Source organism: Pelodiscus sinensis, chromosome 20 (genome assembly GCF_052426305.1).
Source record: "Pelodiscus sinensis isolate ZL-2025 chromosome 20, ASM5242630v1, whole genome shotgun sequence".
NCBI lineage: Eukaryota > Metazoa > Chordata > Testudines > Trionychidae > Pelodiscus > Pelodiscus sinensis.
This window is the reverse complement of record NC_143071.1, coordinates 23,779,182-23,795,485: the sequence shown is the minus strand read 5'-3', so window position 1 is coordinate 23,795,485 and position 16,304 is coordinate 23,779,182. Positions and strand designations below refer to the sequence as shown.

The following is a 16,304-nucleotide window of genomic DNA, read 5'->3' as shown; positions in this document are numbered from 1 at the left end:
CCATCAAGTGATTTTTAAGAACCCTGAAAGACCAGCAAGAAACACTTGAATTCCTTCCACAGGGTACCCCAAGCTCTTCTGCCACAAGAGAGCTTGAAAAAAGAAACAAGAAAACACAGAAAACAAACTGTGTCTTTGATAGCTGACCTGTTAGGCTAGACAGGCATACACACAGACCTGTTACCTTCCAGGACACAAGAATCAAATCATTACCTTAAAACAAGATGATTTTATTAACAAAAACCAAAAAGATATCCTTAATAAAGCATATTTGCTTGCTAGGTTTTACACAAAAAACTGAGAAAAGCAAATTAAAACACAGGGAACATAATATCTTTGGGTACAGCTTAAATATAGAGAATTGGGAGGGGAGAACATGGATTTTACACAGAGAAGCTTAACCAAACAACCACAACAAAGAAAAATACCCTGATCGTGACTAAACATGCCTTCCTCTCTCTACTCACTATCTGTGCCGGTCCGTACTTCAAAGTCCAGTTTACTCCCATGCCCAATATTCCTTTGTAGGCATGGCAGTTCTGATTAGTGCATGTTGCTCCCTCCAGCCCTTAACTTAGAACTCACACAAAGGAAGAAGCAGGTAAGTATCTATATACAATTAAAATTTCAACAGTCTTTCCCATTGGCTTTCCACCAACTCCTGCTAGCTACCTGAGCGTAAGCCTTTAGTCACTGCACTCCTCCTATCCATCACACTTGCAAAGGAAGAGGTAGCAGAACTGGAGACAAAACCCAGGAAATCCTGCTTGCAGTTTGTTGCTCTAACCTTGCAGACAATGCAGCACCACCCAGCTACGTGGAAGATTAGTACTCTCTTTCTGGAGCCGGGTATTTGAAATGGGATGAAGGAGAAATTGTGTCACCTTTCAAAGAGAAATACGTTCTTCCAGGATGGGGCAAACGGTCTCTGTAACTCTCTGTCACTGTCTGAGCAGGAGGTAGGTGGTTCACACCTACCTCCCCTTCTAACTCATTGAACCTAATTCCCCTTCTAACTCTGGAAAGACTAACTCATTGAAAAAGGCTTCTGAAACCAAATCATTATACATGTCTCCTCAGGATGATCATCAGTCCAGAACAGAGGGCACAGGGGTGTGCTTAATATTTCAGCCAATTTAACCAACACACTAATACAAATGAGAGGTGATAAATTGGACACACCAGTACTCGCTGGTCCTTTTGCAGTGTCACAGCCCTTTCTGAGGGGCATGGATCGAGCAGTGGGTACCACTCACTCAGGTCCCAGCACAGAATGTGTTCACAGATGTGTCTGGGTCATGATGTGGTAATGAAATGTGTTCTGCGGTGCTGCACACAGACCATTGCTGATCTAACCTGCACCCGAGGCCATGCTGATTCTGGGCAGTCCCAAGATACAGGAGGCATGGCTATGTCTAGACTGCAAGCCTCTTTCGAAAGAGCGCGTCTAGACTACAATACGCGGATCGGAAAATCGATCCGCTTTTTCGAAAAAGAGCGTCCTGACTGCTGGACACTCTTTCGAAATTAAAAGCCACCCAGAACTGCTTCTGCCAGGGCATGGGGGCAGCATTTCCTTCCGGGTGCTGCTGCCTGCCCTTTGCAAAGACGCGTGGTTAAAGGGACGCCCCTGAACACCCGTTGCTCTGCTCCTGCAGCTGCCTTTGCTGTCCATGTAGGAGGTAAGCAAGGCATTGCAGTGCTGGTTTGGAGTGCTCAGCTTCCTGGGACACCCCAGCAGGTTTCTTGTGTGGAGGTTTTTCTGTTTTAGACCCATTTTTTTTGGCATGGAGCCAGAGCTGCCCCTGGGCAGGCGATGGCCCCACGCCATCATACTGCAAGTGTTGCTGCATCTGCATGACACAGTCATGAGGTTACTTCCCCATCTGGACCCAGACCAGAGGTACGAAGGGATCGTCCGTCATTCAGCCCCACTGCCCTTGCCTCCAAACTTCTTTGTGGACAGGCATTTTTGGAGGCTTGACACCAGCTCTGACAGGTGGGACCGACTCGTTATGCAGCTCTGGGATGACCAAGAGTGGCTACGCAACTTCCGGATGCGAAAGACCACTTTCCAGGAGCTGTGTACCTGGCTCACCCCTGCTCTGCAACGGCAAGACACCCACCTGCGGCCCGCTATCCCCGTGGAAAAGAGGGTCGCCATTGCCCTCTGGAAGCTGGCAACCCCCGACAGCTACCACTCCGTGGGACACCAATTTGGAGTGGGCAGGTCTACTGTTGGATACATCCTGATGGAGGTAAGTCATTGTCTGGGGACAGTCACAGTTTGGGGTGGGGGGAAGGGAGACTGTCAGGAAGGGCAAAGTGGAGTGTGAGTGGGAGGGAGCGCCTCCACTCACCCTGAACTGCTGGGGGGGGGGAGTTCTGAGGAGGGGATTCCCGGGGTGTTTGAGAGGGAAGGTGGGTGGTGGGTTCTCCTCCTAAGAGATAAGGCACCCCTTCTAACATTTTGTTATCTGTCTCGTTCTGCAGGTGGTGAGGGCCATCAGTTCGGAGCTGCTGAACAGATCTGTCTACCGGCTCGTCTGTCTACCAGATCTGGACAGCGTCATGGCCGGCTTTGCTGCCCTTGGCTTCCCGAACTGTGGAGGAGCGCTCGATGGGACACACATTCCAATCCGTGCACCGCCCCATCGAGCAGCCCAATTCATTAACAGAAAGGGCTACTTTTCTATGGTCCTCCAGGCCCTGGTCGACCATCGTGGCCAATTTTCTGACATTTGTAGTCAGGGCGGGCACATGATGCCCGCATCTTCAGGAACTCGTACCTCCACCGGAGGCTTCAGGCAGGAACATTTTTCCCGCATCACGACTTTGCGGTTGGGGATGTGCACATGCCGGTGTGCATAGTGGCTGATGCCGCCTATCCCCTGATGCTGTGGCTGATGAAGCCCTACACCAGCCACCTGGATGCGAGCAAGGAGCATTTTAATGCTCATCTTAACCGGGCTCGCAACCAGGTGGAATGTGCGTTCGGACGTTTAAAAGGCAGATTCCGGTGCTTGCTCACATGCCTAGACATGGGGGAGAGCAACATCCCTGAGGTGGTGGCCGCGTGTTGCATTCTCCATAACCTGGTGGAGAGGAAAGGGGAGGCCTTCCTACCAGGGTGGGGTACAGGTGCTGATGGTCAGGAGAGGCACTTTGCCCAGCCCCGGACAGCTGCTATCTGCCAGGCTCACTGGTCTGCTGTTTGCATACGGGAGGCCCTATGGGAGCAATTCTCAATTGGAGGCCACTGACTCTACTGAGGGGCTTCTGCCTGGGGACTGGGCCCTGGCCCAATAGAAGCTTCCCTCCACAACCCATCTCCTGACTCTGTTTGGAGAAATAATAAACACCAGGGTTTGTCTCAAAATAATAAGTTCTGTTTTATTTTATTAAATATCACTCACTGGAAAATAGTATAACTGTTGCAAACATAAAAAAGCTTTTGTTCATTTTTGATGTAGAAAATATAGTTTCATGCCAAACTATGTACAATAAACATTTTGTTGAACACTTTCCTTGTCATTTAACTGGGGTGATGGGGGTGCTTGAAACCTGGAGCAGGGAAGGGGACTTGAAACCTGGAGGGGGGAAGGGGATCAGGTTGCACGGTACTTGCCTGATCTCAGTCTCCTGCTTGGGCCTCGTGTTCGGAGTCCACCATGGCCACGGGATCGGGTGGTGCACCTGTCGGTTGGCTGGATAACAGCGGGTAGGTGCTCTTGGGACTGGGAGGCCTGGGGGAGAGGAGGGCCAGGGGGAGAGAGGGGCTGGGGAACTGGGGGAGCTGGGGGAGAGGGAGGTCCAAGGGGGGAAAGAGATGCTGCTGTGGAAGGGGGGTTTGGTTGGGCAGGGTCATGGGGTGCTGGAGGAGCAGGACTAGGCACAGGAGCAGGCAAGCCGCAGACCTCCCTGAGAGTGGCACTCAGGGACGTGCGCTGCTGGACCAGCTCCTCCATCAGCCGGTCATGCCACCGATCCTCTGCCTCCGCCCTCTCTCGCAGGATGGTGTTGAGCTCCTGCACGGCCTCCACATGCTGCTCAGGATGTCCGCATACACACACCTGTGTCTGCGGCTCCCATGTCCCCGAGATGGAGATGGAGGTGGGGCTGGGGTGCTGCGGCCCTCTTGCACGGCTGGTCCGGCTGTGGAGGAAAAGAGGAAGACACAACCAGTCCTAAAAAACTGGACTATGTAGCACTTAAAATACTAACAGGATGGTGTATTAGGGGATGAGCTTTCGTGGGCCAGACCCACTTCCTCAGATCAGAGTAACACGGCTACATTTCTGTCACAATCAGTCATGTGTGCAACAGCTGTCCAAAAGGGCATGCCCTCTCCTTGAGACAGGGGAATCAGACATTCTGACGGTAACACCGTGTGTGACCTGGGCATCAGCCTGAGCATTACAGGTTTCCCTTGTGCATCACCCACTGTGCACCAACCTACCTCCCCCTCCCCCGGGTGTGACACAACCTCACTGCACTCACCTGCTGCTTCATCTCCGGCATCAGATGACACCTGGGAGGCCTCTGGGGTCTGTGTGACTGGCTCCAGGGTGAGGGTCGCCGTCTCGTCACTGTCCTCCTCTGGCACCATGTCCCCGTCTCCAGACTGCTCTGGGTCCTGCTCTGGTGCGTCCACCACAGGGTCCGCCAAGCCTGACTGCACGAGACGCCGTGGTGTGCGTGCTTCATCACCACCCAGGATCTGGTCCAGCTCAGTATAATAAGAGCAGGAGTGGAGGGTTGCCTCAGAACGGGAGCTATCCTCCCTGGCCTTCACATACCCTTGGCGCAGCTCCTTAACTTTGGAGCGCACCTGGTCCTGGGTGCGGGGGTAGTGTCCTTTCTGGGCCAGGGCCTCTGCCATGCGGCCATAAATGTCCGCATTTCGCCGCCGGCTTTTTAGGGCTTGTAAGGCCTCCTCCTCTCCCCAGAGCTCAGGAAGGGTCTTGAGCTCTGGCCCAGACCATGATGGTGCCCGGCGTTTGGAGACCCTGGTTGGGTCCCCAGAAGGCTCTCTAGAAGGGCCAAGAGGGTCTTGGGGCTGGGACATGCTGCACTTCACCAGCCGTGTGCTCTGGCTGCTTTGCTGCCACAAGTGGCTGTGAGGGTGCCTGTCCCTTTAAGAAATGGCTGCAGACAGGAACCAGAGACATGCAAGGCATGCCCCAGATTGTCCACCAGGGGTTCTTCTTGGAGGCCATTATTTTCGAAAAAATGGCCTCCCCGCGTCCACACTCACCTATTTTCGACGGATCTCCGTCGAAAAAGGCGTTCTTCCTCGTGCAATGAGGTTTACCGCCGTCAAAAGAAAAGCCGCGTTCTTTCGATTTAATTTCGAAAGAACGCGGCTGTAGTCTAGACGCAGGTGAAGTTTTTTCGAAAAAAGGCTACTTTTTTTGAAAAAACCCGAGTCTGGACACAGCCACTCAGGTCCCAGCACAGAATGTGTTCACAGATGTGTCTGGGTCATGATGTGGTAATGAAATGTGTTCTGCGGTGCTGCACACAGACCATTGCTGATCTAACCTGCACCCGAGGCCATGCTGATTCTGGGCAGTCCCAAGATACGGGAGGCAAATGTCATCCCTTCTCAGTCCCTGCATGGGCATGCACCAACACAGAGACTGATAGGGGTTGAATGTTGGGTTTGCGTGTTTTAGCAAAACTCACTTCGCTGCAAAATCCAGGGTATGTCTGTGGCTTCTCGCTGGAGAAAACATTCTTGTGCATGAATATATATATTTAAAAAGTCCTAGGCTGAAAGATGCTTGTGTCCCACCCAATTACTTCAGAACTTTCTTCTCCGATTTCATGATCTTTAAATACGTCTGCAGCTTCTGAAATTACAAAATAATAGTAACAACCACTATCAGCCATTGTAAACTTCAGGGGAAGCTGGAGGTTATCAGTGAAATATTTCTCCATTCAGAATACCCATTTTTAAGATGTTATAGGCCATGTTTCTTTACAAAGCAGACGCCAGCAGGATATGGGTGACTTGGCAGATCAGGAATCACAGCTTGGACACCAGACCACATTCCTGATTCACATTTGTTAGCTTGCACCTTACAAGTGATTTTTTTGCTCTAGGAATCAACAGGACCTCCAGCGGGAGATTGCGGCGGCTTGGCGACCCAACAAGTCCAAGTAAGTGGCATTAATACACCTGTTTCCCTGAGATGCTCTCCTCCGGTAGAAAGGTCACTTCTCCTGTGCTTGCCGCCTAGCTGTTAGGGAGAAGCTCTTCCACCTTTTGTCAAATATCAAGTGCTGTTAGAAGGGGAGCTGGCTGCTAATGAATGCAGAGAGAGGCTTCCATACCCTATGTATTTGACACTGTAGAATTAGAGATGAATTACCTATTGAATGGCAGATCATGAGAAAGCCGCACCTTAAGTCAAGGGTTTGACACCGTGAGCAGAAAGTGAGAGTACCCTGAGGCTGAATTACATTTCTGGTAATAAATGGCTCTTGCTCACTCACCTTAGCCATTATGTTTTATTGCACATGGAGATTTATGGATTGTGTGTGCTTCTGCTTAAAATGACATTCTTAATTGCAGCTTGACATGATTTAAGCTGTTTCCAATTCAGTGGGAAGCTGGTGGGAGGGTTTCCCTCTTTAAACAGGTGTCTCGCAGACTCATTGCTGCACTTCTCTCTCGTCTCTCTTCAGCAGCATTTTGGTTCGGTTGGAATCCCTCTCTGCATGGTATGAGCAGAGCTTTACAGTCCTGCGGCTGCTAACTGTGAGAACTCAGCCCAGTCGGGGGAGGAGATAATGGAGCAATAGGGGCAATGCCCGAGGGCAGCATGGACTTTAGGAATATGGGAAGTTATAGAGTAATAGATTTTTAGAGTCATTAGATCTAACCTGGCCTGGGATTGTCCTGGAGCCAGCTTGGACCCTGGTGCAGCTTAGACCCACCTGGGGGCTACTTAGGCCACATTGGTTCCTGGGGGGTTGCACTTATCTAAGAGGTCATGATTGAGATTTGCACTAACCCAGTGCTCAGTCCCAAACATCCCACGTGTCCAGATCTCAGAGGAGGCCAGTGGAACTCAGTTAGAAGAGCAGAAAGGCCGTAGTAAGGAGCAATGTTCCCTCTTATTTTTTCCACCCATGTGTAGAATAAATTTTGTTATGTTCACAGAGACATGTACAGATGTGCCCTACCAATAGAAGGACATGCTGCTGGCTATGGGCAGCTGTGTGTGCTCTGCAAATCAGCTGGGAGGCTCTCTGGGTGGCTGTCCAAGAGCTCATCTTAAAGGGAACACTGGTATGGGGGATGTTGCAGAAGTCCCCAGTAGGAAGATGCTCAATGCAGCCAATGCAAAGGATTTGGGGACAGGGCTGGATCTATTTCCATCTGGGTAGAGTTGAGGGGGGTAGTGGGAAGAGCCCAGAAAACTGCTTAGAGGGAACCAAAAAGGAGAAAACCAGGATGGAATGAAAGTCAGAGATACAAAGGAAGGGTTCTGGCTGAGGCAGGGCTGGAAGGACAGAGGTGCTGTGCTTAGCCTAGCAATGTACCAAGCACCAATCTTGCTTGAGGAACCCTAGCGCCTGTGTATTTGACTTGCGGAATTGGCCTGAAACAACACGGTGACTTTGACATTCACTAATGAGTATCCGTGCAGAATAAAGTGTTTTCCAACAGGTTTCTGTGTGTTGCCTTTTTGGATATCTGATTTGTGTCCATTAATTCTTTCCCGTCGAGACTGTCCAGTTTGGCCAATATACATGGCAGAGGGGCACTGCTGGCATTTGATGACATAGATCACATTAGTGGATGTGCAGTTAAATGAGCCCCTGATGTAGTGACTGATATGGTTGGATCCAGTGATGAAATCGCTTGCGTAGATGAGTGGACAGAGTTGGCACTGGAGTTGATTGCAGGGGTGGGTTTCTGGATGAGCATGATGGAGGTGTGCTGTGTGGTTGCTGGAAATAATTTGTTTGAAGTTAGGGGGTTGTCTGTAGATGAGGACTGGCCTTTTCCCCAAGGCCTGTGAGAGTGAGGGGCCATTTTCCAGAATAGGGTGTAGATTGTGGATAATGCGTTGGAGGGGTTTAAGTTGGGGGCTGTAGGTGATGACAAGTTGAATTCTGTTGTTTTCTCTTCTTGGCCTGTCTTGAAGTAGTTCATGTCTGGGTGCTCTTCTGGCTCTGTCTGTTTTTCACTTCTCCAGGTGAGCATTTCAGTTTTAAAAATGTACTATATAGATCCTGTAGGTGCTTGTCTCTGTCTGTGGGATTGAAGCAAATCCGCAGATTAGACACAGTGCCACTGTTTGCCAAATGATGTCCCTTGTCCAGCAAGATCCCCGATGGGAGTTCCACAGTTATTGCTATCTAATACCCCAAGGTCAGGGATGAATGGTCAGAAGTACTGTACAGACACAGGGTCACTCCCAGCAGCTAGACAAGACAGGTGATGCATCGGCTGGGAACCAGGCTCAGAGAGGGTCAGTGTCTTGCCCAAGTCCACCCAGCATGTCAGTGGCAAAGGCAGGATTGGAGTCGAGGTCTGCTGAGTGCCAGTGCAAGTCCCCATGTGTTGGGCTGCACCGCCAGTGCAGTGACATTTCCCAAGGAAAACAAACCCCATTTCAAATGGAGTGGACTCCTTTGTTTTTGCAACCTGGGAAATGACTTCTCACGGCTGTGCTGGGGAGCCTGGAAACAACTTCCTCCCCAGTTGCAGGAGTATGAGGTGTGGGTCTAGAATGAGGGTCGAGTTTCAGGAGGGACTTAGCTCAGTGTGGCACCAGGAGGTTCAGGAACTCATCCAGGCCTAAGCTGCTTGCACATAAAATGCTAGAGCCCCAGCACTTAGCTCTGTGAGTAACAGATACCCACCTACAGCTCCACCTGCCTGCTGCACTGCTTGCTCACTGCTAGTTCAAATAGAGCCATGGATGCAGCTATCCAAATGGCTGGGGGAAACTTTCTGTAGGAGATGCTGAGGAACAGAGGGAACTGGCTGCTGCTTGCCTCCATAAATCCATTTCCACAAGTGTTTGCTGAAGTCGAAATAGCTTAATTCCTGTTCACAGCAGGAAGTTGAAGGAAGAATACTCTTCCTGGGACTTCCCTTGTTCCTCGTGAAATGAGGGTTACCACGAGTTGGAATGAGAAGTCCTCCAGCTCGACATTTTGAAATAATGGCTTGCAGTGTAGACGCGCACTATGATTTTCGGAATAACGTCAATTATTCTGAAACAATGCTGCCGTGTAGATGTTCCCCTTGAGTAAGTAGGGGAATGGTACTGCTACTGTGCAGTACTGTCCTGGCTTCTACACTACCCGGTGAAATGTGCTAGTGAAAGGATCTGAGTCCCTGCTCCCACTCCATTTACACAGAGACCCCCTGACCTCAAGGGCTCCCCTTCCACTCTCCTGTGTGGCCAAGCCCTTGTAATTCCAGCAAAGCTGGGCCCAGGATTCCTGGGAGGCTCAACCCATCAACCTTCTGGCCACTAGACCAGGGGCTGAGATGTCCCTACTCTGAGGTGCTCTCTCTACACTAGACACTTCCCTGAGGCAATCAACATTATACACGCGTCAAAGCAAACACACGGGAGAGTTTTAGAAAAGAGAGAGCTAAAGGAAAACACATAACCCTGCCCTATGGCACAGGGACATGGCCGCCGCCCACTCAGCCACCAACCTGCACAGCAACGTACCTTCCATTGCTTTAGCATGCAGCATCTCTTCAATGAGGAGTTGCTGAGCATCCTCACAAACATCGCTTGAGACCAGTTCCTTGCACAAGTTGTCACAGGATTGGCCATAGGGTCCCCACCCAGAATTCCCTCCAGTTCTTTATAAAACCAGCATGTTTTGAGGGCAACACCAGACTGGCTGTTTGCTTCCTTTGCATTGTGCTAGGCCTGCCAGAGTTACTTGATCTTGGTTCTGCATTGTAGGGTGTCTCGCTCATACCCCTTCTCACACAGGGCTCGAGATATGTGACCCAGTTCTTACAGTTCACTTGCAGCTCTGATTGCACCAAATCTTCACCCCACACATTGATTAGATCCAAAAGCTCCACATTGCTCTGAGCTGGGGAGCATTTGGATCAACAGTCACCATGCCTGTTTCCAATGTGCCACAGACTTACTCAGAAAAAAGCCCATCTGGTACACACTGCGTGATTGTCGACAGTGCAGAAACGAAAATCCCTCATGGCGCTGGACATTTTTTGTCTCATAACAGCTATATGTCACAACATTTGTCGTGCTGTGATGTGGACACTCAGAGATTTTTGTCATCCAAAGGCAGTTTTCTCAATGAAACATGCTAATGTAGACAAGGCCTTAGTAGATGTCCCAGTGTACCTGGAGTACAGAGGTGCTAGTTTGAAAGACACAGAATAGTTGCTTTAGAATGGTTTCTTCAGACACTGAGTATGTATTTTTCCCTTTTTCTGGTGTGAATCCTTTTTATTTTAAAAAACTTTTTCACATTGAAAATCTTAATGAGCAGTTCAGCACTTTGGCTTATGCCACAGTCAATATTTACAGCTCCATTGGCTCCGTTTCCATTCATTTCAGGGCCAAATTTCCTCTCCCCACTCTCTTGCCTTGCCCTTCAGAGCACTTATAACTGGGTTGATTGTGAGGCTTCCCTTATAACTGTTGCTCAGTCAGGGATGGCGTTTTAATTTTTGCTGCCCTAAGGGGCCTTTCCATTGCCATCACACCCTGCAAGCCAGATTTTAAAGAGCTCTGTCCATCAGCAATGGTGTGAAGAACTGGCCCAGAGTTGTCTTGAACCCTGGCCCCGTGACCCCAAGCCCATCTTCTCCCCTCCCTGCTGTACCAATGCCACTTTGCCTCGCCAGTAAGCAGGACAGCTCCTCTGGTTCCAGGATGCCATCTAGCTAGGTCCAGTGGTTAGGTTCTGTGGGGGAGGGGAGGTGCCTCAATTCCCTGCTCTGTCACACACTTCCTGTTCGACCTTGGGCAAGTATTAGGTCCCCACTTGCAGCCTGGGGATAACCGCACCACACGGCCCCGTCTCACAGCAGAGTTGTGAGGATAAATATAGCCCTGAAGGATTCAGCGACATAGGGTGCTTTCTGGAGCTGAATGACTCTCCATTGGAGTGGCTGAGGCCTGCTGAAAACTTCCCTGTGCATATTTGGTTATAACGGTTCCAACCTCAGTAGCTTAGTCCGAGGGGGTCTGCAGAGTTTGGGGCTGTGATTGGGATACTGATGGAAGGTCATTCTTTGAGGCCTGGCCTCTGACCTTCACTTTGACCAGCAGCAAAGGAGTTAACAGCTGGTTGTTGAAGCGTGGTTGACTTGAACGTGTTCCTAGATGAGGTCATTTGAATTTCCTAAGGCAGTCTCTATTCCCTTTTGTTTTATGCACCAGAAGGGCTACCCCAGCTGTGTGCAGCCCTGTGCCAAAAAGTACCCACATGTGCATGCATTACTCACTCCTTTTAGGCGCTAGTGCCAGGCTGGCATTTGAAATGCGTCCTCTTTGTGTTTGTGAGCCTCTGTGGGCACAACCCACTTCTTCAGATGAATGGAGTTAAGGGGTCCAGGGTACAAATAAATAGCAGAGAAAAAGAGGGAAAGAAGGAAAAAATGGGGGGAAATATTGTCAATAGAGTGTCTGTGCTAAATGAGGCTAATAGAGTGGGCTCTAAGCAGGGGCAGATGAGGATTTTGCGGGGCCCAGGGCAGCACAATTTCACGGGGCTGCCCCTTTGACCTGGCGCATGCACGGGGCTCTTTGAAGCGTGGGACCCAGGGCGGCTGCCCCGCTCGCCTGCCCTATATCCGCCACTCGCTCTAAGTACCCGGTGCTTAGCTTTTTATGTCATTAGGGTGTGGAATGTAGCTGCCCATCCAGTTCAGGTCTCTGTGACAAAGGGTTAATGGACACAAATCCGATATTCAAAATGGTAACACAGAGACCTGTGGGGAACTGTGGCAGGGTCTGCCCACCCCATCACGTGACTATGGCTGTTTTGACGTGCGGTCGCTACACTTGATTGGTCAGCGGACTCCCGGCCCACTCGCTAGTCCATAACTCCCTTGCCCCGTGCAGGACTCACAATCCACCGGTAGTCTGCTCCATAGGGTTAGCGGTCTCCTAGTCACAATCAATAGATGTCCTTGACCCCAGGGTACTAGGGCCTAATGGCCAGAGTCAGTAAATGCCTTTGGTTGCAGGGCAATAAGGCTTAAAGGCCAGAGTCATTGAGTCAGGGTTTTGCCCCTGGTAGGGGGTCCCGGGCCTACCCTGCTCCACAGGGTCCCGACCCAGGGCCCTATGAGAATAGGGGTTGCCTACTACTCCCTCTTGGCGGGGACTCCTGCCGAAATATGCCGAGGATACCTGGGTGGGAGGGGCGGCTCCTGCACCCTCCCTGGGTTGCTTCCTACCAGTCCCGTCGGGGCATCATCCCACGTAGCCATCGTGTCTCCCTGTTCCCTGGCGTGGTTTCTCCCTGGATCGCCATAGGGGTTGAACAGTCGCTGCCTCTGGGCCTTTCAGCTCTTTCTGTATGGACTATGGGCTGTAACAATGCTGGAGCTCTGTCTAGTGAACCTTCCCCTTCACTGGCCGGCCCAGACGGAGCTGCTCCCTGGCCTTTTATACTGCCCCAGCACTTGGAGCATGCCCAGTCTGCTTGAAGGGGCAGGACTTCCACTGCCCAGAGGGTTTTCACCCCTCCCATTCTAGTGTGGGGTCTACCCACCCCTTCACAGGAACATTTCAACTTGCCTGGGTACTCACTAATGGATCTCAAAGTGACGAAATTATTTCAAAGCAATTTCAAAAAGCAGCTTGGGAGAGAAGCGGCAGAACTTGGTTTCATTTACAAGTTTGACACCTGGAATTAAGGTCTGAACAAAGACCTGAACTGGATGGGCGGCTACATTCCAACCCTAATGACATAAAAAGCCAAGCACCGGGTCCTTAGAGCCCCTCTATTAGCCTCATTTCGCACAGACACTCTATTGACAATATTTCCACCCCCATTTTTTCCTTCTCTTTTCCTCCCTGTCTCCTCTCTTTCTCTGCTATTTATTTGTACCCTGGACTCCTTAACTCCGTTCATCTGAAGAAGTGGCTTGTGCCCATAAAAGCTCATGACACCACCTACATTTGCTGTTAGTCTCTTACGTGCTGTAGAACCACTGGTTGTTTTTTAAGTTTTTTTCAGTTACAGACTAACCCGGCCTCCCCTCTGAGATTTTTGTGGAAGAGGATTTGGGACAGAAAACAAAGGCTGATGCTGCATCAGTTGGAGGTAGCTGTGCACCAAGCTGTGCACTATCATCAAGCTGTGCACCAAACATTCACACCACCATTCACTCACTTTTGGCCACACTTTGACAGACAAGCTTTGGGGCCAAAATTGCATGGGTGCGTGGGTGGGAGGGGCCGGTGCTGCTTCTCCTCATGAGCCCAGTGCTACTGACATTTTCCCTGACCAATTGCATGCACATTACATAATGTGAATAGAGCTGTAGGCCCTACCTGATGGTCTGCAAGCACTGAAGGGTTCTGGTGTCCAGGATAATGGGATTTATAATGATTTAGGTGCACACAGGTAAGAGTTTCAGAAGTGGCTAGTGATTGTGGGTCCTTCATGTTATACTCACAGCATTCACACAGAGAAGGTGGGTAAAGCCATACAGGATTTCTGCTGGATGGTTGCAATATAACACTATTTTATTTCTAAGGATTCAGATAATGCACAAGAATCCAGAAACACAAAGAGAAAACAGGCTGCTCCCAAAGGCAGCAAGGCCTAACTTGCACCATGTTGTTTTGATTTGGCTCTTCTGGGGCAAACTAAGCGACCAGTACTCGTGTGCTTTGCTACAGAGCCCTGTAAGCAGGACCTAGAACTGCTTCTCCCCTTGCAACTCCAACACAGTCCTCAGTACACCACACCTCAGGTTTGAGTGCCCAACCCAAGAACCCTTAAATGGGTCGGCCTTCCTGTGGAAGGCAAGCGCTCAGCTCTCTCTCTACAGTATCTCTGGTTGAGACCTCAGTATTGTGAGTAGCTGTTGCATAGCTTGGCCACCTGGCAGTATTTGATTTCTCAGGTGGATGGAGGGGGGAGGGGACCAGGTGGGCAGGGTGGTAAGAAATATTTAGGAATATTGATATTCTGGGTTTCACGTGATGTGGTTGCAGAGTTTAAGGCCAAGAGAGGCCACTAGACCAGCTGGTCTGACCTCCTGTATGTCACAAGCTGCCAGCGACCCCAACCCCTGCACACTCAGCCCAGCTGAAATGAGACCAAAGTGTACCTGAGAGACTAAACCATTACGTGCCACAGGCAAAGGACAGGAGGGAGGGAGCTGCACTGGTGCCTGAGGCCCTGCAGGGTCAGGGCAATAATGAAGTGAAATATATGCAGCTAATGTTACCTGGGCAAGTGACCTGCATCCTCATGCTGCAGAGGAAGGCGGGAAAAACTCAAGGTCACTGCCAAGCTGGGAGGGAGGGGGCGAGGATTTTTCCTGGCACATGTAATGATCAGTTAGACCCAGAACACATGAGCAACAGCCAGCCAGCACCGGAGAGAGACAATACTTAGCACCACCTCAGTCTTGCCCCTCCCCATCCAGTGTCCCATCTCCAGCTGTGGCCATCCCTCACCCTTCAGAGGAAGGAGATTTTAGAAACCCCAACAGATGAGAGTGGAGGAGGGGAAGTGCGGATCCCTTCCTGACCTCCACTGTGACCAGCTGAAACCTCGAGGTATGCACTTTTAGGAAGAAAGGATGTAAACTGGAAGTGCGTTGCTGAACCCTGCCCCCTCCCATGACAAGCATTGCATACACTGACTGAAATGGGGATAGAGCTGTTTCCTTTCATGATCCCGCTGGCTGGCTTGGTGTTTAGAGAGTGCACTCTTTGGAACAGGGTCTCTGCTCCTGTGTGTTGGGACAGTGCTTAGTGCAACAGGGCCCTGATCTGGGTTGAGGCCTCAAGCCACTACTGAAATACTGTTGCCTTTGGACAGGCTGAAAAATCAGCCGGTCTCTGGAGGAAACTGCTTACGCTGTTGCCCTTTCACACGAACATGGGAAGCTGCTGCAGCAGCGATGGATGGGGCGGTGGGAGCAGAGAAGAAGGAAAGTCATAACAGAATGTGTCTGGTTTACTCTGCTAGTCTCATTCCATTGCAAAGACAAAACAATCCCCCTTAAACTGAACACAGTGCACCCAGAGAGACATTCTTATCAACGCCTGCAGCACCAACATGTATCCAGTGAGGAACACAGCAACCTTGATGGGAGGCAGTGGTGGAAGGCACTTAGCCTGCCTGAGAGCACGGCAAACTACTTTGCATGCATAGGAGCTACGCAGAGAGCGAGGCTACAGGCTGTTTCTCCTGCATCTGCAGAGAAGAGGTGAAATATTTCCAGCCAGGTGTTGACAGGTACTTTTGAAATATTCCACGACTGAGTGCATGTGTGTGTGAGAGAGTGTGCGCGTGTGCAGATGTGCGGAGGGGATACAGCATGATCCCACTTCCTCTGTATAGCACGGGAGTGCATCGAGCAGTCTTGAGGCGACATCCGGTGCAAGGAGGGAGCTGTCTGGCATCCATCAGAGGGAAGCATGGCTACATGCCTTTAGGCAAGCTGGGAATCCCCCTTCCTGGGTGGGTTTACCTCCACGATGGCAGTTTGCAAACTTTTCTTAAGGGCTGGTTCTTGTGACGGGCTCTGAGCACTCTCTTCCCTCCTCGGCCAGACAAGGAGAAGTGGCAGAGCCAAGGGCTCTGGCTTGCTTGAAGGAATCTTGCCAGCTGCTTACCACAGGCATGTTGTGAGCCTCCCAGGCAAGAACATCCGCCTGCCGTCTAGTGTTTATCGAAACCCCTAATTGTACCGTAGGCACAGAGCACCCTTTTACCCACCTCTGGATCTGTCCTCTGAGCCAGGCTGCAGAAGATCTGGGGGTGCAGCATGTCCTTCTAGTTCCGGTGAGATGACTTTGCTGTTCCCTCTGCAGTGGCAGTAGGGGATCAGCTGCCGTGCATGGCAGACGCTGAGCTGTGAGGCATTCGGGGTTGCGGACGGAATTCTGGGAATCATGAAAATAATTCCTGTGGGTGTTGGGATGGCTCAGGTAGCAAAATACTTCTCGGACTCGTGGACTTGGGCCAGCCCCCCCAGTTGCATTTCTTGTGCCTAAAAGCAGGCAGGGAGAGCTGAGAACTGCCCAAGCCTTCAAGATTCTTAGTGTTGCCAACCCAGCCTGGCTTTTGCAGCATGGCCCCTA

The 16,304-nt window shown here is 50.7% G+C and overlaps 1 protein-coding gene across 1 annotated transcript in view; it reads left to right on the top strand.

Moving 5' to 3' along the window:
• SEPTIN9 (septin 9) overlaps window positions 1-16,304 on the top strand; it is a 266,724-nt gene that overhangs the window by 39,158 nt on the left and 211,262 nt on the right. Inside the window, exon 2 of the mRNA XM_006122951.4 lies at window positions 6,109-6,165. Coding sequence (XP_006123013.1) covers window positions 6,109-6,165 — 57 coding nt within the window. The remainder of the gene's footprint in view (window positions 1-6,108; window positions 6,166-16,304) is intronic.